The sequence below is a fragment of the Rhinoderma darwinii genome, chromosome 1 (genome assembly GCF_050947455.1).
Source record: "Rhinoderma darwinii isolate aRhiDar2 chromosome 1, aRhiDar2.hap1, whole genome shotgun sequence".
Classification (NCBI taxonomy): Eukaryota; Metazoa; Chordata; class Amphibia; order Anura; family Rhinodermatidae; genus Rhinoderma; species Rhinoderma darwinii.
In genome coordinates, this window is record NC_134687.1 from 431,845,071 (window position 1) to 431,871,845 (window position 26,775).

Below are 26,775 nucleotides of genomic sequence, written 5' to 3' on the forward strand. Positions count from 1 at the left end.
TTTTCGTTTTAAAAACCTAATTCGTCCGGATAACTATAAAAGCTGGCAGGCTCGATAGTTAAATGTCTATCAACCTACAGTCTAATTTGAACTAAAGGTCATAAGTATCATATTCACAGATGGTCTTCATATTTACGCCTACAGATTCTCTGAATATCTATTAACTGTACCAACCAGTTAAAAGTAGTGTTAACAAAATATATTCTAGGCAAGACGTTGATATGTAGGCAAGATATAAAGTCACATTAATCCAATTACACAGGATTACCTAAAACTGCGCAGAAAACATAACAGTTGTTCAGCTTATTTAACCTGGCTAACCATATGGTTATATGATAGAGATCAAAATGTGAGATTATATATTTCTAATTCATGTGTTAGAACATAGACTGCTGAAACACGACACCGGTAATACCTAAATCTACTGCTGCAGGTTTTATTGCATATGCCAGCCCAGGCCCACACTCATTTTGATGAATAGTAAAAAGCTGTGCAGGGACAATTTTAGAAAACAAGGGTGTGGGGAACGAACCCATAGATCATGGTAAAGATATGGTGGGCAACAAAGCATCAAGTCCACTTGGCGGTGTAAACCAGCACCGGAAGGGGGCCCTATTTTAATATTTGCTGTGAAGCCCACTTTCCTTAATGTACGCCCCTGTGAATATGGTCCATGCAAACAAATTATTCATACTTTTTTTCCATTGTAATGGAATATAATTTTAACACCATTCTACATTTAGATGGAATACAATTATAGATGTCAGAATATGGCTAATTGCAATCAATTATCAACTAGTTTGATCCACCTCACATGGAAACGGTTCACAGTTGTAGAATCCGCATAGAAGCCTATAAAGAAGTCATGAATGTCCTAAGTTATCTATTATATTCTAAATTCATAAATACTCACTGATATGTTATGCATTACTGTTATTTTTGCTCCAGGTAAACATGAGTGAACCACAGAGTACTCCAGAACAGATGGCAGCTGGCAAGAGCCATGGTGGTATTGGGGGCAACTACAAGGTATTGTGCTATATAAGTGTTTTATTAATATATTATCAGGTAGTGCCCTAGCCGGGGTAAGGACTGTATTTTGGGAACATAATTAGAGGATCATAGGATAGGGAAGTTCACAAACACAAATCCTGCATTTTAATTTTGCCTTTAAGTTATCCTACCAAATGTTGTATTCTAATTGTATGGTGTGTTTATATCTGTTTAATACATATATTATACTACAGTCATATACATATATGAACTACGTTAATAAATACATTCCAAAAATATTTTCTTCATGTCAGCTTCTGCACTACCCCAAGTATTCATAAGTGGAACGTTCAACTTGTTTAGCCTGTACAAGCCGCGTTAATATTTGTACTCATAATATAATTATCATTCTTGGAAAATAGTCTGAAAAATTAGCCAACATTCGCAAATCAATCATTGCTTACCACTGGGATAATGAGTTCAGAAATTACATCATGTTGGGTAGGATCAATACAATTGTTGGTAGGCAGCATTATATGATGATATTATGGACATGTTGAAAGTTCAATGTTTTTTTTAATAGAAAGTCATAAATGTGCTTTGTGTTCAACGTCCAAAGGCAAGAACAGTCTCGTGTTCCCCAACAAGAGCATCTACCTTATTTCTCTCTAGAAAATCTCTCACTGGTAGGACATTTTCTCAGGTAGATCAGATTCAACTAGTAATTTTGAAGTGTAGGAAGAAAGCGCTATTATATTCCTACTCCTTGCATATAGGGTCTTGCATATATTGTGGAGATGTGTTTTAATCCCGCTCAATGATCATGTAATCTTTCAAAGATTTGTGCACTTATGTCTATAAGGGCTTATTCAGACGAACGGGATATACGTCCGTGCAACACGCGTGATTTTCACGCGCGTCGCACGGACCTATATTAGCCTATGGGGCCGTGCAGACATGTGCGTGATTTTTAATCAGCGTGAGTCCGCTGAAAAAAAATCACGACATGTCCGTTCTTTGGCCGTTTTTCGCACATCACGCACCCATCGAAGTCAGTGGGTGCGTGAAAACGACACATGCTACATGGAAGCACTTCCGTGCGACCAGCGTGATTCGCGCAACAGCTGTGAAAAGGATGAATGAAAACAGAAAAGCACCACGTACTTTTCTTTTTACAAACATCCAAACGGAGTGTCATAATGATGGCGGCTGCGCGAAAATCACGCAGCCGCGCATCATACGGGGCTGTCACACAGAGTTGTCAAGTGCCTTTTGCGCGTGCAAAACGCTGCGTGTTTTGCGCGTGCAAAACGCACACGCTCGTGTGAACCCGGCCTAAAGACCATGCTGCCATGCATGTCAAATTCACACTTTCAACATATTAATTATTACATTTACTAAATTTCCATTAAAAGGTATAACTTGAATCTTGTGACACTGTGTAAAAGCTATAGTGCCTAATAACTAATAATGTCACTTGCTACCACAGATCATATTAGCATGCTGTATAAGATATTAATACACTATAAAAGTGGTGTTCTTATTCATATAGAGAGATAAATCCATCTAAAGAGATGACATCATTGCAATTAGCATGATGTCATTATAAATTAAAATCTGTCCAGGGCATCTGCATGGAGTTTGTACCTTATGCTTATGTGAGTTTTCTCCAGGTAATTTGGTTTCCTTTAAAAAAAAAGTAGTAGTAGGTTAATTGACTTTGATAAAATTGGCACTCTCCTGTATGTGTTTGTTTCTGCATGAGACAGGGAGATTAGATTGTGAGCCTCACATAAATAGGATTAAAGTGGTTTATTTCTATTAGTACAACACTGTTATAAATCGGAGTAGCGCCGTGGCCCCTTCAAACAGCTGACCGGCAGGGGTGACGAGAGTCAGACCCCCACCGATCAGCTATTGAGGATAGGCCTTTCATTTTATCTCACTGGACAAACTCCCTGTCTGTGCTCTAATGCTTGGGAAACGTATTGGTGTACAGAGGTGTAAAAGTCCATACAGAGTCTCTTGGATCACACCATGGCGCTGATCCTCCTGATTCATATTTCAAGTGTTTTTAGTGAAGGAGGTAACAATGCTGCAGTGCCATCTTTGATCAGCGGGGGATGCTACTGTGATGTATCACCACTCGTTTTCATTTTTGGGTAGGGTATTTTGCTTAGTGGTATAGTAGTAGTAACACCATTGTTATGTCTAAACAATTTTTTTTTTTTTTAAATAGATGTTTTAATGTGTCTGTAGTAGTATCATGTATTGTCCTAAATTAATTTCTGTTTCATTGCAATATGTCCTGTCATAATGTTTTTTTAAATGTCTTAAGGGCCTTTTACACGAGGCGATAAAAGTTTGTACAAACAATCGTTAACAATTATTGCCCACCTCCAATAATCCAATGACTAACAATAATTCACTTTGTTTGTTGCTGATAGCATCTTTTATGCTAATCTAAAATCCTCATTGGTGCGCAGTAAATCCAAACATGTAAATAGAAATCTGCCTGTATTTTATGATTGAACTGTAGGAGATGGGGAAATAAACAATCTAAGCTAACAATTGTTGCAATATGTAAATGCAAATAATGAGTGCCGATCAAATTGCCATATCGTAAATCGACACTTATTACGTGCAATTTATCTGCCTGTGTAAAAGGACCCGTAGGCCATTTTCACACGGCATATTTTCATATATAAACACTAGTATAACACTCGTAGTACACTACGAAATACACTTGAAATATGTCTGTAACCAGCTTCCTATTGATTTCAATAGGAAATACACTGTGAAGTTCATACGAGGCATAATTTTACACTGCTGAATTAAAAACCACCTCGTAAATATTCGCTTCATACAAAAATTAATGACGTCAGTTCTTTAAGCATTTTACAAGCTGATTTTCCCATTTCCTATCGAGGGCATGTTCACACGGCTTATTTTCCGGGGCATTTAGGACCGTAAAACGGTCACATCACGCTCCGAAATGCACAGCGAAAATGCCTGTAAACCGCTTTCCATTTATTTTAATGGCAAAAAGTTGTGTAGTTAATACATGGCGTAATTTTATGACTGTGTTTCAAAAAGCGGCCAGTAAAAATTTGTCTCGTAAAAATGAAGGGACATGTAATTTCACAAGTCATTATTGCAGCACATTTTTAACATTTCCAATGGACAATGTCAAAAATACTTTGAAAAAAAACCCAGTTAAAAACGCCTGATTTTCAGAGGCTGATTTCTCTTGAAATCAGACTTGTATTTTTCTGTTTCACACTTCTACCTTGTGAACATGAATAAATACGCTTTGAAAATGAGCTCCAAGAATGGCTGGAATTCAGGGGCTGTTTAAAAATGTATTTGTATTTTGCGAAGATCGCAGTAACGATTAACCAGCGAAAATCTTTAGCTACTATTGTTAAGTATAATAGACTGTCTTTCGAACGCAAACGACTCCCTAAATAATAGCTTGTCGCTCGTTCATGAAATAATATTTGCCCATTTAATAGGGCCGTTAGAATGTTCTTTTTACATGTGTCATGTCATCTGTTGCTAGAATATTCCGAATATTAAGACCATTGTTGAGGGGACATTAAAAGTTATCTTCTCTCGATTTGCTGTCAATTCATTTCAATGTATTCAATTCAGTGTAGTGTTCCCTGTTGTCAGAAAGTCCTGGAAACTTGTCTACCCCCCTGATCACTACTTTATCTCAGTACTTATGTAGCAGCGAGGCCTGAGGGCCCTGTGAGGACTGCTACCTCTAGTTATGTCACTGACTGCAAGTCTTTCTTATGTATATACCTCCCAACTTGCAAGTTTTGTAGAGAAGGACAACCGATGCGGCATGCGAAGCGCAGCAAGTTTTTTTTCAGTTAAGTCATGCTTCTAACTCCACCCAATACCCACCCAAGAAACCTAGTTCAGCCCACACAATATCATCCTCCTATAGTGCCTTCCCACAATATGCCTCGATCCATAGAGCCCCCCCAAACAGTATATTGCCCCATTGTGCCTTCACACAGTATAATGCCCCCATAGCTGCCCCTACACAGTATAATGATTTAATAATACCTCTCACACACATCATAATGCCCCATAGTGCCCATCACACAGTAAAATGCCCCCATAGTGCCTCCCACATGCAGTATAATGCCCCCATAGTGCCTCCCACACAGTATAGTGCCCCATAATGCCAATCACACATTATAATGCTCCCATAGCTGCCCCACCCACAGTATAATGCACCATAGTGCCTCATGCACAGCATAATACCCCTAGTACCTCCCACACACTGTATAATGACCAATAGTGCTTTCCCACAGTAGAATGCCCCATGGTGCCCATCAGACAGTACAATGCCCCAATTGTGGCCCCCACACTGTATAATGCCCCGTAGTGCCCCCACACAGTATAATTGCCCCATAGTGCCCATCACACACAATACCCCCATAGTGCCCAGCATACAGTAAAATGCCCCCATATTGCACCCCACACAGTATAATGCTCCCATAGTTGACCCAGCATACAGTATGATGCTCCCACAGCTGCCCCCAAACAATATAATGCCCCTATACCCAGTATAATGCCCCATAGTGCTTAATGAAAATAATAAAATAAATGTCACCTAAGCCCATTCCCACAGTGATTGGAGATCCCTCTGCAGGTCTCCTCTGGTTTGTGCTGTGTGTGGCGCAGGCAGGCATGATGACGTCACCGCTTACTTCTGGCTTTATGTTGTGAATGGTGGAGCAGGGAGCTGACGGCTCCCTGCTCCACCATTGGTTTCAACTGTATCTACATCCTGAAGACGCAGATACAGTTTAAACCGAACATGCCATCGGCCGCCCGGGACAGTGTGAAACTGCCCGGAATCCGGGACTGTCCCGCTGGATCTGGGACGGTTATGTTGATCCTATTGATTCTAATGAATTATACCAATTATCTAGATCTTTTTAGCTATTATCCACATGGTCACAATGAAGGATTTACAACTATCAGTTCCAAAAAGATCCACGTGATTAGTATCTAGGTCAGGAATAAAAGTTTCTGTTATAAAAATTTAATTTTAATTATTTTTCTTGTTCAGACTTCAATGGCCAAAAACAACATTGAAAGATTGGTCGTACAACTAAACTTTGTCTGTAAAACTCTGCTTATAAAACAAAGTGAAGTGCATGTTATTATGTGCATGAGCCCTAAGGAAGAGCATCAGAGCTTCAAACAATATAAAGGCAACAGCTTTGTCATTTATGTCTTAATTCTAAGATCACGCTCTATGAATTGGAGAATTTCCAGGGGAAGAAGGTTGAGCTCACTGGAGAATGCCAGAACTTGGGAGAGAAAGGACTTGAGAAAGTTGGATCCATCCAGGTGGAGTCTGGACCGTGAGTAGAGCATTATTGCTGCATTCATTAAAAGCTGCCTTTACACATGAAAAATTACCGCAAACAGTTATTCGCGATGGCCAGCAGCAGAGTTCTGTCTGCCGATAATGTGATCAGCCAGATTTGAACATTTTTGCCGTGGTGGGCCGAAACTACATGTTCATGGCGGGATCGACTGAATTCCGCCAAACATTTGCAACTTTACACAACCCCTAGGGAGTAATTATTATTTTTGCTTTTTTAAACTAAATGAACTTGTAAAAATCGAAAAGGCTTCGACTAAAACAATTGACTAATATATTGTATTTCTGGTACCGAAATTTAGCTATCCATTGAACATGTAGTCCTATCTACAGACAGCATGTTATCGATCAGGAGAAGCTGAGCAGAGTCATATAAAGTTTTGTTGAAAAATAGTTATTACTTATTTACTTAAAGAGGCTCTGTCACCAGATTTTGCAACCCCTATCTGCTATTGCAGCAGATCGGCGCTGCAATGTTGATTACAGTAACGTTTTTATTTTTAAAAAACGAGCATTTTTGTATTTATGCAAATGAGGCTTGCAAAAGTACAACTGGGCGTGTTTACAGTTAAAGTACAACTGGGCGTGTATTATGTGTGTACATCGGGGCGTTTTTACTTCTTTTACTAGCTGGGCGTTAGGAATGGGAGTGTATGATGCTGACGAATCAGCATCATCCACTTCTGTTCGTTAACACCCAGCTTCTGGCAGTGCAGACACACAGCGTGTTCTCGAGAGATCACGCTGTGACGTCACTCACTTCCTGCCCCAGGTCCTGCATCGTGTCGGCCACATCGGCACCAGAGGCTACAGTTGATTCTGCAGCAGCATCAGCGTTTGCAGGTAAGTAGCTACATCGACTTACCTGCAAACGCCGATGCTGCTGCAGAATCAACTGTAGCCTCTGGTGCCGATGTGTCCTCGCTCGTCCGACACGATGCAGGACCTGGGGCAGGAAGTGAGTGACGACACAGCGTGATCTCTCGAGAACACGCTGTGTGTCTGCACTGCCAGAAGCTGGGTGTTGTGAAGAGAAGTGGATGATACTTCTCGTCAGAACGCCCAGCTAGTAAAAGAAGTAAACACGCCCCGATGTAACACACATAATACATGCCCAGTTGGACTTTTACTTTAAACACGCCCAGTTGGACTTTAGCAAGCCCCATTTGCATAAATACAAAAATGGCCATAACTTGGCCAAAAATGCTCGTTTTTTTAAAAATAAAAACGTTACTCTTATCTACATTGCAGCGCCAATCTGCTGCAATAGCAGATAGGGGTTGCAAAATCTGGTGACAGAGCCTCTTTAAGTATAAAACCTGCTCGCTCTCAGGCCATACTTTTAAATTATTGGCAAATGATTTTCTGATCTATAGTCAATAAGTGAAGGGGTTTCCCATGCAGTGATGTAGCTATAGGGGTTGCAGAGGTCGCAGTTGCAAATAAGTCTAAAACCCGGAGGGGCCCCTAGGCCCCCGCACCACATCTGCTTGAGGTGACTCACATGAAGATGCTGCACAAGCAGCATGAAAGCACCTCTGTGCAAGAAAGAAAGCCTTCCAACCATTCAGGTATTTGTACAGAGTCGGCTGCACCCTAGTGAGTGCTTCCCCCCACCTCCATCCTCCTTCACATGTCTCTCCTGACCCCATATGTAGGGTATGTTTTTTTTTTGGAGTTATTTTTGTAATCGTGGCAAAAATGGTGCAGTTTTGCTGCGAATATGAAATTTGGGCCAAAGCTGTGTCATTTTCGCCACAATTATAAAAATTGCATCATACAGTATAAAAGTACTGTTAGGGTATGTTCACACGCTAGCTGTCATTTACGGCTGAAATGACAGACTGTTTTCAGAAGAAAACAGCTGCGTCGTTTCAGCCGTAAATGCTCCTCCTCGTAATATACGAGGCGTCTGTGACGCTCGTATATCTTGAGCTGCTCTTCATTGAGTTCAATGAAGAACAGCTCAAATTACGTTGCAAAGAAGTGCCCTGCACTTCTTTGCCGAGGCAGTCAATTTACGCGTCGTCGTTTGACAGCTGTCAAACGACGACGCGTAAATTACAGGTCGTCTGCACAATACGTCGGCAAACCCATTCAAATGAATGGGCAGATGTTTGCCGACGTATTGTAGCCCTATTTTCAGGCGTAAATCGAGGCATAATACGCCTCGTTTACGCCTGAAAATAGGTCGTGTGAACCCAGCCTTAGGCTACTGTATATTCACACAGTGCAGTCCAAACCCTTTTTTGGCATGATTTTGCGAAAATCATGGACCAAAGCGCGATTTTACCGCACTGTGTGAATATACCCTAATAATACAAGTAGCAAGAAAACACAGATACTGTATGATGAGCACTGCAGAATGAAGCCAGTAGTACTTGGATTTATTTAAATGATTTCTTTCTAGATAAATATTTTGGGTTTTGGCATCGGGTTGGTGTCTTCATGATACACCTGTTGTAGGCACCGGTAAGGATGTACACAGATTACGGACCTTGCCAACAGGTGCAGTAGCAGCAGCTGATGCCACTTATTGTACCCTAAACTCTTTGTGGTATTAAGCCCTTGATGCACAGTCATAAACAGTGAGCATTTTGGGTATAGACACCACAGCTATCCAGCTCTATGCTATATACTCTCTATAACATATACTGTGTGTGTGTGTGTGTGTGTGTGTGTGTATGTGTGTGTGTGTTACCCACATTCAGCTGCTCACATTGTACATTTTAGGCTTCATCCACAACTTGTTTTTGCCATAAAATTGAGGTATATTCAAAAATCATACAGCAAAAATTGATGCAACAGACGCCTATACGACTGAATCCTGTTGCAATTGATCAGCATTGTCAAGAATTTTTTTTAAAATGTTTTTGACAGGACAGAAGAGCATAGTTTCTTTTTTTGCATTAGAAGTCAATAGCAACATCCTGTTACAAGTTTTCTGACAGTACACATTTTTGCATTGTACTTCTTGCTTGAAAAAAGCTGCATGTCAAAAATATGATGTGGACTCAACTTTAGTGGCAAGCCAGCAATGGCCATCGCAGAATAAGTACATTTATTTTAGCTTATATAGGGCAAGGGGAGAACAGTGTAACTATACCTTTTGTCTCAGTCATGCAAGTTGGCTGACCAAGAAATCAATGTATCATTCACCTGATGCCGCGGTCGCAAGTGCCACTAAGGCAGGCACTTGAGCTGGAAGTTCTCCTTGGCTCTCCTGAACTGCACAATCCCGGCCCCCGACTCTCTGTTCTGAGTGACGGCTGAAACTGTTTTCTGATTGGCCACTAGAGCCGTCACTCAGAGCAGTGAGTGGCACTTGCAACTGCGGGGCCAGGGGAATTAGGGCCCATGCACACGAACGTATTTTTGCGGCCGCAATTCACCCGCAAATCTGCGGGTCAATTGCGGCCCCATTCATTTAAACGGGCCCATGCACACAACGGCGGTTTCCACTGTCCGTGCATGGCCCAGGAGCCAAAAAGAACGGACATGTCTTATTACGGCAGTGTTTTGCGGTAAATAGAAATTAATGCACGCGGCCATGTGCACGGCCCACGATTTGCAGGTGGCCTCTCGGGTGGCACTCCAAGGCCGTCTGACCCGAAAATCACGCCTGTGCACATGGCCACGGTCGTGTGCATGAGGCCTTAAAGAGGCGCTGTCACCAGATTTTCAAACCCCTATCTCCTATTGCAGCAGATCGGCGCTGCAATGTAGATAACAGTAACGTGTTTTTTTTTTTCAAAAACGAGCATTTTTGGCCAAGTTATGACCATTTTTATATTTATGCAAATGAGCCTTTCTTATGTACAACTGGGCGTGTTTAAAGTTATGTCCAACTGGGCGTGTATTGTGTGTGTACATCTGGGCGTTTTTACTTGTTTTACTAGCTGGGCGTTGTGAATAGAAGTGTATGATGCTGACGAATCAGCATCATCCACTTCTCTTCGTTACCACCCAGCTTCTGGCAGTGCACAGACACACAGCGTGTCCTCGCTCATCCGACGCGATGAAGTTCCTGTGGGAGGAAGTGAGTGACGTCACAGCGTGATCTCGCGAGGACACGCTGTGTGTCTGTGCACTGCCAGAAGCTGGGTGGTAACGAAGAGAAGTGGATGATGCTGATTCGTCAGCATCATACACTTCTATTCACAACGCCCAGCTAGTAAAACAAGTAAAAACGCCCAGATGTACACACACAATACACGCCCAGTTGGACATAACTTTAAACACGCCCAGTTGTACATAAGAAAGGCTCATTTGCATAAATATAAAAATGGTCATAACTTGGCCAAAAATGCTCGTTTTTGAAAAAAAAAAACCGTTACTGTTATCTACATTGCAGCGCCGATCTGCTGCAATAGGAGATAGGGCTTTGAAAATCTGGTGACAGAGCCTCTTTAAACATCAATTTCTTGGTCATGCAACTTAGGATTTAGGAAGTCGGTGCTGCATTGAGCATTCTGCATGCATAAATATAGATCAGAAGGGTAAAATTTGCGCATCAACATATATGTTCATGTTCTACAGTACAATAGCTGGATGGATATAATTTTAGTCTGCGTCTCAGAAAAAAGTGTGTGTGAAGGAGCCCGTACAGGGTTTTTAGTAGCATATATGATTGATACTGGTACTAGTAATATCTATTAATGTGAAATAAGAATAAATTGTAACATAAGAGTATGTTCAATTGGATAGTCCTTCCCTTTGCTCTTAATATGTAGATGGCTCAGCTTTGAGCGGCAAACGTTCGGTGGGGAACAGTTTGTCCTGGAAAAGGGCGACTATCCACGATGGGACACCTGGACTAACAGCCACAGGAGCGACTATTTGATGTCCATCCGTCCCTTGAGCATTGTGAGTTACATTGTACTCTTTCTATTTTCTGATTTTATGTTTAATTAATTTCTTTACATGATTATGGACAGCTATCTTGGCTAAGCTGCTGCTTTGAACTGTGAGCAGCTGCTCCATATATTTAGGCTGGATTCACACGAGCACATTACATCCGTAATGGACGGAACGTATTTCAGCCGCAAGTCCCGGACCGGACACACTGCAGGGAGCCGGGCTCATAGCATCATAGTTATGTACGACGCTAGGAGTCCCTGCCTCGCTGCAGGACAACTGTCCCGTTCTGTAATCATGTTTTCAGTACGGGACAGTAGTTCCACGGAGAGGCAGGGACTCCTAGCATCGTACATAACTATGATCTAGGAGCTCAGCTCCCGGCAGTGTGTTCGGTCCGGGACTTGCGGCCGAAATACGTTCCGTCCTTTACGGACATAATGTGCTCATGTGAATCCAGCCTTACTTTATAGCAGGTACTAAGACAGAAACCAACTCATTGGCCCACATTTATATTTCTGCTTACGTCTGATTTAGGCGGAAATTGCAGCATTAAAAAGTTGCATCTCAAGTTCAACAAATTTGTGCAAATATTTTTTTCTTATTCCAAAAAGAAAATGATCTAGAAAAGTGGGCGTGGTCAGGCGGTAAATGTACTTTTAGACTAATTTGATTAGGCAAAGGTTAAAAAGGCGCAAATTTGTGTCACAAATGTACAGCTGCTCCGAGCATTATTCAGAGGCACTATAGAGGTTCTCTGTGGCAAGAACTTTGGGGGCATCAGGAACAGGCACACCGCTCAGTAGCTTATTCTCAGGAAGATTGGGGCTAATATAAAGGCAGCGCAACAGACGTTGTCATGCCTAATAATGTTCTGAATTGTCTTTGCCTCTCTTTCCTTAGTGTCATGTATCTTTTTTTTATTTTGGAGTATTGAAAAGTGTACATACCGATATGTATCATCTGTGACTAATGTAGCAGAGAATTTGCTGCATGTTTTTTTTTTTTATATATATATTTTTTCTGCTGTGGTTGGAAATTCACTTGGCTCCGACCTGACAAAAAATAAAACTGGTCATACGCATGCGATAGCTACAGTAGCATGTACAATAGGCACAGCCACGAGATCATGTTTATTTCAATGGGGGGTATGGAATAAGCTGCTGCCAGACACCTCTGGCAATGGCTTAACTACCGCGAAAACAATGGATTTGGGCACGTAATGCAAATATATATATACATATATATATATATGTATATATATATATATACTAGTATAATTATGTGTCACAGACAACAGTTACGTTCTTAATGCATGTTCTAATGTAGGACAGCGCTGACCATAAGATCCACCTATTTGAAAATGCGGGGTATAATGGAAGGAAGATGGAGATTGTGGATGATGATGTACCCAGTCTGTGGTCTCATGGCTTCCAGGACCGCGTGGCCAGTATTAAGGTTCTCAATGGAACGTAAGAGCTCTTTAGTCACAAATAATGTTTCTTCCTATTATTATGTACCTTATATTGAAGTTTATTTCCCATTCTGGTGACCATATAAATGTTTCTCTAGATTGTCTTCCCTTCTTTTTGGATGTTTAAGTTTCTTCAAGAGGTTTTAATAATTTCTGCAATAGTATTTATTGTCTCATATGTCCAAAAAGCTTCAGATTGTTAATTTTTGCTTTGAATGGACATTCATTGTCGTTATTTCTTGCTATTCATTGCATTCTCTAAAGTCTCTACTAGCACCAAAGTTTAAAGGTATTCATACTTTTCCGGACCCTGCACATCCATATTTCCCATGAATCAAAATGTTTTATGACATGGTGCCCATTGAAGTCAATGGGAAACCATGTAATACATGGTCGTATCAAGTCCTCCAGAGCAAGAGCTAATCTTTTCAGCGGCTTTAAAGGTAATGTGTCGCTAGAATTTTTTTAAATTTTTTTTTTGTTAAACAGTTGGTGTATAAGTGATTAAACATTGTTCTCATTTTTTTCACGAGTCAGGAAATATTATAAATTAGATTCTAATTTATAACATTTCCCAGTGCTGGTCACTAGATGGAGCAATTCCCAAAATTGCAGCATTGGCATGTGGTAAAGCAACCACATTGCTTTATGCTGCAAAATTTGAGAATACACACTCGCTCTAGTAAGCTCACAGAATCCCCCCTCCTTTATCCTGGCTAGTGCCAGGAGAAAGGAGGGGATTGAACGGTCAAACCTCCTACAATGTGTGTCGCCATTTTTTGAGCTAACACACAGTGTAGTAGGTTTACATACAGTAGTAATCACACACTAAAACACGTACATACACAGACCTAACTTACCTGCTCCTGCCGCCGCCGCTCCCTCCGGTCCGTCCGCTCCGTCTGCTCCCTCCGCTCCAAGTGCACAAGTCCAGAAGCCGCGACCAGAAGTAGTAATCTTACTGTCCGGCCACGGCTTCCGGTCCACAAGAAAATGGCGCCGGACGTCGCTCGGCCGAAGACCTTCAATTTGGACTGTGTGGGAGCGTTCGCATTCACTATGGGGCTGTATGTGCCGTATTCCATGTCTGTATGTGTCGTTAATCGACACATACAGAGATGGAAAAAAAAATGGCAGCCCCCATAGACAAGAAAAAGTTAAAAAATAAAAAAAGTAAAACACAAACACACAAATAAATAATTTTTTTTTTAATAAAACACTAAAAGCAAATTGATATAAAAAAACATTTTTTCGCGACACTCGTCCTTTAAGTTCAGCCTAACAGACAATGTCCCTAGCTGGGGACCCTAACTATGAAGTGTATAGGCACTAATAGGGCTTATGGACAGGGATTATACTGAATGGACAACACCTTCAATTTCCATTATGTCCATGATGAGGTAAAAAAGTATAGAGAAGAATGATCACTGGCATATACGGATGTAGCCATCTTTATTGTGACTTAACGCTTTAAATACACTGTGACAAGAAACTTTAACTTGACCTCTTCAATGGCTTTTCTTGTGTGATATCACGCTGCAGCAAGTTATCAGAGTCAAGTTAAAGAGGCTCTGTCACCAGATTATAAGTGCCCTTTCTCCTACATAATTTGATCGGCGCTGTAATGTAGATAACAACAGTGGTTTTTATTTTGAAAAACGATCATTTATGAGCAAGTTATGAGCTAGTTTAGATTTATGCTAATGAGTTTCTCAATGAACAACTGGGTGTGTTTTTACTTTTTACCAACTGGGTGTTGTACCGAGGAGTGTATGACGCTGACCAATCAGTGACCAATCAGCATCATACACTTCTCATTGTTCCATCCCAGCTTCTTTCACTGCACAATCACACTGTAACAATGAGAAGTGTAGGACACTGATTGGTCACTGATTGGTCAGCCTCACACACTTCTCTGTACAACACCCAGTTGGTAAAAAGTAAAAACACGCCCAGTTGTCCATTGAGAAACTCATTAGCATAAATCTAAACTAGCTCATAACGTGCTCAAAAATGATCGTTTTTCAAAATAAAAAGCACTGCTGTTATCTACATTACAGCGCAGATCAGATTATGTAGGAGAAAGGGCACTTATAATCTGGTGACAGAGCCTCTTTAAACTTGGCTAGGTTTGTACAGGTGTAGCAATTTTTAACTTTACTCTTAAAATGTTGAATACGCAGCGGCAAGAAAATGTAACATGACATTTCAATTACTTTTGTTGTGTGATATCACGCTGCAGCAAGTTATCACAGTCAAGTTAAACTTTGCTATATCTGTACGAGAAACTTTCACCAAGTCTTTTATTTTTCACATAAAAAACGAAAGGATAATTTCTGTCTGGGCACAATAAGACTTATTTGAGTTTGTTCTTTGTTGCAGTTGGGTAGGTTATGAATACCCAGGCTACAGAGGTCGTCAATATGTCTTTGAGAAGAATGAATACCGGCACTGGAATGACTGGGAGGCCAACCAACCCCAGATACAGTCTGTTCGCCGTATCCGTGACATGCAGTGGCACAAGCGTGGCTGCTTTGCTCCAGCCCCAGTAGCAGCTGCTGCTGCACCTGCCCCCACCCCAACCAGTAGCTGAAGGAGAACAAAGCACACTCACCAGTTGTCACCCTCTTCTGCTGACAAGCACGGCAAGAAGAGACGCGTAAAATGATTTTAAAACTTGATTACGTCTCTTTATTTTGTCAGTCTGTAATCTTAAATAAAGATTATGGCATCACTAAGTTATTTTGTTGGGTATGTTTTTTCATACTGTATATGCAGATGACGCTGGCGTAACATTCAAGAAAGACTATTATTACACTCTGGTTGAACGAAATAATGTTTGAGATGGGTGCTGTAGTGTCCTGAGGAAATACATCTATTGTGTGTCGGTTAGTATCATTAGTACGTGAAAGTGGTAAAGCTCTTGTCTTGGGAAATTCTTGACAATGAGTTAAAAAAAAATGCAAATCTCGTTAAAAGGGTGAACTGACGACAACAACAAATCTTCTACGCCCTGTGTATTCTGAATCTTGACGTATGGCTATTGCAAACCAATCATCTCTACCCCTTCCCCCTCCTTCCCTGCGGTGGCCTGGAGTTTACAGACTGTCTATGACATGGTGACATGCATGTTGGTGCACTGGGCACACTCTGCAGACTCCTGTTTCTTCCCATGGGCCGTAGAAGACCTGCATCTGTGGGTCTCCAGCATCCTGCTCACAATTTGGAATGATCTATACCAACTTTACCTTCTGATAGATGTGATCTGGCTACGCCTTCCCACCAACCAAATGGATCACTTTTATAACTCTGATACTCATATATCAGATATTATCAGCAGATTACGGTACTTTGTATCTAAAAAACAGTTTCCAACGTGATCAATACATTTTTAGACCAATGCATTATATATTTCGAAACTGTTGTTAAAGGCACCATGACGTACAATATGGGCCTGTAGCAGCCTAAGATTGTAGACATGTACTATATGGCCACGGCATTGCACACAGGTCCCTGCTGAGCCCAACTATGTGACGTGAGTAGTCTTGCAGGACAGATCCTTTCTACTCAAGCCTTTAACTTCTCCACCATACCTTCATGTTGCATATCTCTCTCTCTCTCTTTATCTCTCTCTCCTCTCTCTCTCTCTCTCTCTATCTATCATCTTTTCTCAGTTAATGAAACTATCATGATAGGTGCAGGTCAATATATCAGCATATACCTACTTGCTTTTATGACCATCTTTCAAAAAAATTCAGTGTTATCATCAAAGAGGCTCTGTCACCACATTATAAGTGGCCTATATTGTACATGATGTGATCGGCGCTGTAATTTAGATTACAGCAGTGTTTTTTTATTTAGAAAAACGATCATTTTTGATGAAGTTATGACCTATATTCGCTTTATGCTAATGACTTTCTCAATGGACAACTGGGCGTGTTTTACTATATGACCAAGTGGGCATTGTAGAAAGAAGTGTATGACGCTGACCAATCAGCGTCATACACTTCTCTCCATTCATTTACTCTGCAGATAGCGAAATAGCTATATCGCTATCTGCAGCCTCATACGCAAACACTAACATTACTGCAGTGTCCTGATAATGAATATACAGGGTGGGCCATTTATATGGATACACCTAAATAAAATGGGAATGGTTGGTGATATTAACTTCCTGTTTGCGGCACATTAGTATATGGGAGGGGGGAAACTTTTCAAGCTGGGTGTTGACCATGGCGGCCATTTTGAAGTCGGCCATTTTGTATCCAACTTTAGTTTTTTCAATGGGAAGAGGGTCATGTGACACATCAAACTTATCGAGAATTTCACAAGAAAAACAATGGTGTGCTTGGTTTTAACGTTACTTTATTATTTCATGAGTTATTTACAAGTTTCTGACCACTTATAAAATGTGTTCAAAGTGCTGCCCATTGTGTTGGATTGTCAATGCAACCCTCTTCTCCCACTCTTCACACACTGATAGCAACACCGCAGAAGAAATGCCTCCCGATCTGACCCCCTTAGACTTTTATCTTTGGGGTCATCTGAAGGCAATTGTCTATGCTGTGAAGATACGAGATGTGCAGCAACTGAAACTACGGATACTGGAAGCCTGTGCTAGCATTTCTTCTGCGGTGTTGCTATCAGTGTGTGAAGAGTGGGAGAAGAGGGTTGCATTGACAATCCAACACAATGGGCAGCACTTTGAACACATTTTATAAGTGGTCAGAAACTTGTAAATAACTCATGAAAGAATAAAGTAACGTTAAAACCAAGCACACCATTGTTTTTCTTGTGAAATTCTCGATAAGTTTGATGTGTCACATGACCCTCTTCCCATTGAAAAAACTAAAGTTGGATACAAAATAGCCGACTTCAAAATGGCCACCATGGTCAACACACAGCTTGAAAAGTTTCCCCCCTCCCATATACTAATGTGCCACAAACAGGAAGTTAATATCACTAACCATTCCCATTTTATTTAGATGTATCCATATAAATGGCCCACCCTGTACATTACCTCCAGCCAGGACGTCATGTGTATTCAGAATCTTGACCACTTCTGTAGCGTCTCTGTGATTTACAGCACAGCACAGCGAGATCTCGCTGTGAATGACAGCTTACAGCGGAATCTCGCAAGACTACGCCTGCTATGCTGTAAATCACAGACGCTACAGAAGTGGTCTGGAGAATGAATACACATCACGTCGTGGCTGGAGGTAATGTATATTCATTATCAGGACACATGAGTAGCGTTATAGTGTGTTTATGTGACTGCACATAGCGATATACACTACCGTTCAAAAGTTTAGGGTCACTTAGAAATGTCCTTATTTTTGAAAGAAAAGCACAGTTTTTTTCAATGAAGATATCATTAACTTAATCAGAAATACACTCTATACATTGTTAATGTGCTAAATGACTATTCTAGCTGCAAACGTCTGGTTTTTAATGCAATATCTACATAGGTGTATAGAGACCCATTTACAGCAACCATCACTCCAGTGTTCTAATGGTACATTGTGTTTGCTAACTGTGTTAGAAGGCTAATGGATGATTAGAAAACACTTGAAAACCCTTGTGCAATTATGTTAGCATCGCTGTAAACAGTTTTGCTGTTTAGAGGAGCTATAAAACTGACCTTCCTTTGAGCTAGTTGAGAATCTGGAGCATTACATTTGTGGGTTCGATTAAACTCTCAAAATGACTAGAAAAAGAGAGCTTTCATGTGAAACTCGACAGTCTATTCTTGTTCTTAGAAATGAAGGCTATTCCATGCGAGAAATTGCCAAGAAACTGAAGATTTCCTACAAGGGTGTGTACTACTCCCTTCAGAGGACAGCACACACAGGCTCTAACCAGAGTAGAAAGAGAAGTGGGAGGCCCCGCTGCACAACTGAGCAACAAGACAAGTACATTAGAGTCTGCAGTTTGAGAAATAGACGCTGCACAGGTCCTCAACTGGCAGCTTCATTAAATAGTACCCGCAAAACGCCAGTGTCCACGTCTACAGTGAAGAGGCGACTCCGGGATGCTGGCCTTCAGGGCAGAGTGGCAAAGAAAATGCCATATCTGAGACTGGCTAATAAAAGGAAAAGATTAATATGGGCAAAAGCACACAGACATTGGACAGAGGAAGATTGGAAAAAAGTGTTATGGACAGACGAATCGAAGTTTGAGGTGTTTGGATCACACAGAAGAACATTTGTGAGATGCAGAACAACTGAAAAGATGCTGGAAGAGTGCCTGACGCCATCTGTCAAGCATGGTGGAGGTGATGTGATGGTCTGGGGTTGCTTTGGTGCTGGTAAAGTGGGAGATTTGTACAAGGTAAAAGGGATTTTGAATAAGGAAGGCTATCACTCCATTTTGCAACGCCATGCCATACCCTGTGGACAGAGCTTGATTGGAGCCAATTTCATCCTACAACAGGACAATGACGCAAAGCACACCTCCAAATTATGCAAGAACTATTTAGGGAAGAAGCAGGCATCTGGTATTCTATCTGTAATGGAGTGGCCAGCGCAGTCACCAGATCTCAACCCCATAAAGCTGTTGTGGGAGCAGCTTGACCGTATGGTACGCAAGAAGTGCCCATCAAGCCAATCCAACTTGTGGGAGGGGCTTCTGGAAGCATGGGGTGAAATTTCTCCCGATTACCTCAGCAAATTAACAGCTAGAATGCCAAAGGTCTGCAATGCTGTAATTGCTGCAAATGGAGCATTCTTTGACGAAAGCAAAGTTTGAAGGAGAAAATTATTATTTCAAATAAAAATAATTATTTCTAACCTTGTCAATGTCTTGACTATATTTTCTAGTCATTTTGCAACTCATTTGATAAATATAAGTGTGAGTTTTAATGGAAAACACAAAATTGTCTGGGTGACCCCAAACTTTTGAATGGTAGTGTAGCTATATCACTATCTGCAGTGTAAATGAATGGAGAGAAGTGTATGACGCTGATTTGTCACTGATTGGTCACCGTCATACACTTCTCTCCACAACGCCCACTAGGTCATATAGTCAAACACGCCCAGTTGTCCATTGAGAAACTCATTAGCATAAAGCTAAAATAGGTCATAACTCCGTCAAAAATGATCGTTTTCTAAATAAAAAACACTGCTGTAATCTACATTACAGCGCCGATCACATCATGTACAATATAGGCCACTTATAATGTGGTGACAGAGCCTCTTTAAATACAGTAAAATGCAGAAACTCTTGGATGTATCGCTATCATATGTATGTATGTATGTATGGCCGGCCTTAGCTATGTGCGACACGTGCGGTCGCACAGGGCGCCGGCCGCCATGCTGTAAGGGGGGCGCCAGTGGGTACAAGCCGAAGAGAGGAGAAATGTTCCTTCCTCTCCACGGCTGTGTGAAGTGAGCGCTGATTGGAGGAGCAGCAGCAGGTGCTTCTGTCTGCTCCACCAATCAGCACAGCCTGTACTTCACAGACTCAGAGCCTCCCGCAGCTCCTTCCTGCTGTGCTGCTGCCCCAGTGAAGACTCCTCCACGGAGCTCCGGAGTCAGGTAAGAGCAGCAGCTTTAGATTAATTTATGTTTATTTATGTGCTGTGTGAGGGAGGGGGAGAGAGGGGGCTTTATGTGATGTGTAACAGGATGTTTTTTTTTTTTTGCAAAGATCGATTTTGTGGGGGAGGGGAGACTGGGTTATAGGTACTTTGTGTGTGTGTATTTTCTACAGATCGATTTTGAAGGTGAGGGGACATTGCCCTAAATGCTATAGGAGTGTGGGGGATTCTTTATACATGTATTTTGTGAGGAGGGGGGACTTCTGTATAGTTTATTTAGTGGTGTAGGAGCTTATTATGAATCATGGGGGAGGGGAACTTAGCGTTATGTATGGGGAGAAAGGATTCTTTAGGGTACGGCCACACGGAGCGGCCCTCACACTGTCGCAACGCGGCCAACAACCGCGCTGGCACTATATAGGAGCGGCTGTCCAATACCTCGTTAAGGGGTATTCCGGTTACATTCGCACGCGCACTGCTGCTCCATTCATTCTCTATTGGAGCGCCGGAGATAGCCGAGTGCAGTGTTCTGCTTTTTCCGGCACTCCCATAGAGAATGAATAGGGGGTAAGTTGTAATTTGCAAACGCAAAACCGTCCCATTAGCTGCAAAATCATGCGGCCATGAATTAATCGACCCTTTATGGCCGCACGATTTTGCAAATTACAACAACTTACCCCCTATTCATTCTCTATGGGAGCGCCAGAAAAAGCAGAACACTGCACTCGGCTATCTCCGGCGCTCCAATAGAGAATGAATGTAGCGGCAGTGCGCATGCGAATGTAACTGGAATACGTGCGGCCACTAACAGGCTGTTTGACAGCCGCACCGAACATGGTGCCGGCGTGGTTGTTAGCTGCGTTGTGACCGTGTCAGGGCCGCTCTGTATGGCCTTACCCTTAGGCTGGATTCACACGAGCGTGTGCCTTTTGCGCATGCAAAAAACGCTGCGTTTTGCCTGCGCAAAATGCACTTGACAGCTCCGTGCGGCAGCAGCATATGATGCGCGGCTGCGTGGTTTTTGCGCAGCCGCCATCTTTATGACACTCCATTTGGATGTTTGTAAATAGAAAAGCACGTGGTGCTTTTCTGTTTTCATTCATCCTTTTGACAGCTGGTGCGCGAATCACGCGCATCACACTGAAGTGCTTCTGTGCGGCATGCGTGGTTTTCACGCACCTATTGACATCAATGGGTGCATGATGCGCGAAAAACGCTCAAAGAACGGACATGTCGTGACTTTTACGCAGCGGACCAACGCTGCATAAAAATCTTGCACATGTCTGCACGACCCCATAGACTAATATAGGTCCGTCAACGCTGAGGACAGGGATTCCGCTTCAGGAGTTAGTTGCCCGATGTCACTGTTCATATATAGACAGAGACATCAAGCACTCCGTCAAGGAGCGGAATCCCCAGCCACAGGGAGCTACAGTGGCGCTATCTACAGGAAGGGAGTGCTACCTACATGGGGGCTGTGTGGCACTACCTACAAGGGTGTGTGTGGCACTACAAGGGATCTGTGTGTCACTACCTACAAGGGGGCTGTGCGGAAAGGGGGGGATTTGTGGCACTACTTACTAGGGATGCACAATGCATCGAAACTTCGATACTGTGCATCCCCAAATGGTTCGAGCCACACAGCTAAGTATAGTAATACATGATGAATGAGAGCAGGGCTGCGGCTGTGTGATCCAGTCATTGCCCCGCTCCTGAGTCCTGACAAGAGCGCGCCGCGAGGATTATGCGATGCGGCCAGCGCTGCACTAATGAGCGGCGGCACTGAAAACAACATGGCGGCCGCACTGCAAAACACCCCCGTATTCTGTCTTCAGTGCCTGAACTGTCGCTCATTAGTGCAGCGCCGGCCGCATCACCTCATGCTGACCGCGCGTGCACTTGTTGTCAGGAGCGGGGCAATGACTGTATTACACAGCCGCAGCCCTGCTCTATAACGGCGGAGATCAGAGAAACCGCTCATCTCCGCCGCTGTTCTCCTGAATGCTGCGATCAAAGCTGACTGCAGCATTCAGGGGAAAGTGAGGAGGGGGGATGCCCCTGGATCGCGTCACAGGGAATTCCTGTGACGCGATCGAGGGCCATACCATATATGGGCAGACAGCACAGGGTCTATTGAAGGACCCCAGGGCTGTCCTACCATATTTCCTGTTGTTAGGGCATACTTAGGTATGTCCTAACAACTGCCTGTGTGCTATACAAACACCGGCTAATGTACTGGCATATATCTGATATATGCCAGTATATTAAAGTTTAAAAATAAAGTAAAAACATAAAGTAATGTTAAATTTAAAAAAATACACATTCACCTTTTTTTTACAATAAACACTAAAATAAGTCTCAATATATAAAATATACACACATTCGGTATTGGCGCGGCCGTAATAACCTGCACAACAATTTTTTTGCGTCATTTATGATGTGTACACTGTAAAAAAAAAATGAGAAAAAACTTCTTTCACTTATTAATGTGAGGCCCGAGGTGTGATGAATTTAACCCCCATGTGCCTCAAATTAATAGTAATTAACCCCATCATGTACCTCACACATTAACCCATTATGACTGAGAAACATGATGGGGTTAATTACTATTAATTTGAGGCACATGGATGTTAAATTCAGCATCACACCTCGCGCCTCACATCTGAAAATGGAAGAACTTTTTTTTATTACTGTTGGCAAAGTATCGTTTTGGTATAGAAATCGCAATACTAAACGAAGTATCGGTATCGAAGTCCAAATTCAGGTATCGTGACATCCCTACTACCTACAAAGGGGCTGTGTTGCACGACCTACAGGGGGCTGTGTTGCACGACCTACAGGGGGCTGTGTGGCATTACCTACAGGGGGCTGTGTGGCACGAACTACAAAAGGGCCTTGTGGCACTACCTACAAGGGGGCTGTGTGGCACTACCTACAAGGGGGCTGTGTAGCACTACCTACAAGGGGGCTGTGTGGCACTACCTACAAGGGGGCTGTGTGGCACTACCTACAAGGGGGCTGTGTGGCACTACCTACAAGGGGGCTGTGTGGCACTACCTACAAGGGGGCTGTGTGGGATGACCTACAAGGGGGCTGTGTGGCACGACCTACAAGGGGGCTGTGTGGCACGACCTACAAGGGGGCTGTGTGGCACGACCTACAAGGGGGCTGTGTGGCACTATCTACAGGGGGTTGTGTGGTACTATCTACAGGGGGCATCTGTGAGTGGCGGGCTGATGGTCATTTTACTGTGAGTGGACGGGCTGATGGTCATTTTAGGGTATGTTCACACGGCAGCCTCCGTAATTTCAGCCGTAATGGCATGTGCAGGGGCTTTTTGCTGCGTCCATTACGGACGTAATTGCAGCTGTTTTTCCATGGAGTCAAACGGCTCCAATTACGTCTTTTGATAGCGGCGCGTAAAAAAAATGACCGTCGGCACAGAACATCGTAAGACACATTCAAATGAATGGGCAGATGTTTGCCAACGCTTTTGAGCCGGGGCACTAAAGGGGCATTACAATGTGTGGGGGCACTATATAGGGCATTATACTGTGGGGAGGAATTCTGCATTTTTTATGGGGCATTTTTTATAATGGCGTGGGGCACCGAAAGATAATTTCGCACGGGGCGCCATCTACCCTAAGGCCGGCTCTGTATGTAAATATGTTTTCAGCGCTTTGGTTTCTAATCTGTGTTTGACTCAAATGTTTAGTTTTTCCCAGGATGAAGTTATAGAGAAATAGTGTGAGCCCAGAATGAAGGATTGTGGGAAGTATTTAGGGATTAAGGGGAAAAAAAAAAGAATGGAGAAAGGGATAATAGCGGGTTTATGATGTAGGTTAGGGGTGCTCAACTGGCGAACCATGGTCTGAATTCGGAGCACGAAAGCCAGCTATAAGGACCCCTGCACTAAAGTGTATTCACGTCCTTAGGACATCGATACAATTGACAAACCTAAACAGCGCTGACAAGGCAACATCAGTTTTCTGCCCCACCATTCTACATTTGTCCTGTGATGCAGGCAGCGCAATGACCTCACGGCGACACATGCATCGTTATGATGGAGCAGGCCTGGCCAGAAGAGGCTAGGCCTGCATCGCAGTATGGCAGCGTCAGAATGGGGACAGGTGAGTATGTGGCTGTTTGCCACTTTCTGTAGGGAGCACTGTAAACACTCTCTACTGGGGGCCGTGTGTGGCACAGTCTACAGGTGCACGGAATGGGACACTGTTGCACTAGCCACAAGGGGCACTGTGTGGCACTATGTACAAGGGCACTGTGTGTCAGTTTCAATAGGGGGACATTATGTGGCACTTTCTAAAGGTGTACTGTGTGGCACTATTAATAAGTGGCACTATCTACAGGGGGTACTGTGTGGCACTATCTACAATGGTATTGTTTGACACTATCTAGTAGTATGGCACTTTTTACAAGGAGCACATTGTGGCACTTTCTATAGCGGCACTTTGTGGCACTATCTACAATGGGGCGCTGTGGGGCACTATATACAGGAGTACTGTACACAGGGCTGTATTTGGAGTTGCCACTTTTAAGGCTGTCGCCCTCGATAATGCAGATTTCCACTGCAAAAATCGCAACGTGTGCTAATTGTGCAGTGTTTACGCTATGTGTGGACATGCCCTAAAATAAATGCTCAGTGCTACCCCATTAACATTCCCTACCCTGCCCCCCACATGAACACTGTGGCCCATTTCATCTATTATTGATCAGGTCACAGTTTGTTATTTTTTTAGGGAAAAAAACACTCCTGCAGTGGGGACCATGTGATGTAAACTAACCAATGACCGCTTAGAGCTGTCACTGCTTAGTTTACTGTTACAGACCCAGAAAGGTAAGTATACCAATGGTTTTGCTTTTTTACTTATTAGTGATACTAATGTGTTTTTTTGTGTGTTTTTTTTTACAGGTTTGGTCATTGGACTACATCGGATTCGAGGACTACTTTGATCACGCCGTTTTTATTTTCAATAAAATGGTTAACGAGGGTTGTGTGGGAGGCTTTTATATCAATAAAATATTTTTTCTGTGTTGGGTGTTTTTTTTTACTTCATTACTACTGCCTTAGTAATGGTGACAGTCTGATAGACCGCATCAATTACTAAGGCGGGGCTTAGTGTTAGCCATTGAAGAGGCTAATACTAACTCCCCCATTATTACCCCAGCACCCTCCGCAATCAGGGATGCCAGGTAGAGCCGGGTACAATCCAGTGCTCGACCATCTGTAGTGATGGTCGGTTACTGGGTCAGCCGCAGGCTGGTATTATTAGCCTGGTAAGGCTAGCCTACTACTGTGTTGTATCTGGTTGGTTATGAAAAATGGGGGGACCCCATGCTGTTTTTTTAAATTATTTATTAAAAAAAACGACATGGGGTCCCCCCCCCCCCAATTTTTCATAACCAGCCAGGTACAATAAAGCAGCAGCAGCCTAGCATTACCAGGGTGGGAAAACCCATTGTTTTTGGGCTTTCCCATCCTAATAATACCAGCCTGTGGCCGCCCCAGTGCCTAACCATCACTTCAGATGATCAGGTCCTGGATCGTACCCGGCTCTACCTGGCAACCCTGGTGGCGGGGGATACCGGGGTAATAATGGAGGGGTTAGTGTTAGCCTCTTCACCGGCTAACACTAAGCCCCACCTTAGTAATGGACGCTGTCTATCAGACAGGCACCATTACTAAGGCAGTAGTAATAAAGTAAAAAAAACACAGACACACAGAAAAAATATTTTATTGAAATAAAAACCCCCACACAACCCTTGTTAACCAATTTATTGAAAAACACGTCATCGAAGTAGACCTTGAATCGTTGTCCAACAACCGAACCTGTAAAAAAATACGCAAAAAAACATTAGTAACACTAATAAGTAAAAAAGCAAAATCATTATTATACTTAACTTCCTGGGTCTGTGTCAGTAAACTAAGCTATAAGCTGTCATTAGTTAGTTTACATCACGTGGTCACAGGTTACCTCAGTTCATTGGTCTACTTAGGCCAATGAACTTAGGTAACCGGCTACCACGTGATGTAACCTAACCAATGACAGCTTAGAGATGTCACTGTTTAGTAACTGAGCCTTATAAGTGGCGCAGGATCACCCAAGACGAGCCAGAATTTTGGCGCATCTCGGGTGCGTGTGCCACTATAAACCTAGTGCGGGGACTCCTTCAAACACAAAGGAGTCCCCGCACTAGGAATTACTAGCATTGGCGGGGCTCAGCAATAAAGTTTCCGTTGATGCAGACCTGGTCTTTTCTGATCAGGCCTGCTCCAGCGGAACGACAGCGGGCGGCGCGATGACGTCATTGCGCGGCCTGCGCCACAAGAAAGTGCCGAACTATGAGGAAGGGAACTAATGGTTCCCTTGCTTCGCCGCTGCTTTAAATTGTATTCGCTTCCTAAGGACGAGGATACAATTGAAGACAGTACATTAGGGTTGTCACGATACCAGAATTTGGACTTTGATACCGATACTT

General features: G+C 42.8%; 2 protein-coding genes across 2 annotated transcripts in view; both read left to right on the forward strand.

Moving 5' to 3' along the window:
- The first annotated feature begins 950 nt into the window (after nt 1-950).
- CRYBB3 (crystallin beta B3) lies at nt 951-15,349 on the forward strand. The gene is made up of 5 exons (XM_075853734.1): nt 951-1,029; nt 6,268-6,386; nt 11,143-11,275; nt 12,596-12,738; nt 15,123-15,349. Exons 1-5 carry the CDS (start codon nt 955-957, stop codon nt 15,331-15,333), a joined length of 681 nt encoding a protein of 226 aa, XP_075709849.1. The 5' UTR covers nt 951-954; the 3' UTR covers nt 15,334-15,349.
- Nucleotides 15,350-20,207: 4,858 nt separating this feature from the next.
- CRYBB2 (crystallin beta B2) overlaps nt 20,208-26,775 on the forward strand; it is a 71,232-nt gene continuing 64,664 nt past the window's right edge. Inside the window, exon 1 of the mRNA XM_075853749.1 lies at nt 20,208-20,275. The gene's annotated coding sequence lies outside the window, so the exon portion shown is untranslated. The remainder of the gene's footprint in view (nt 20,276-26,775) is intronic.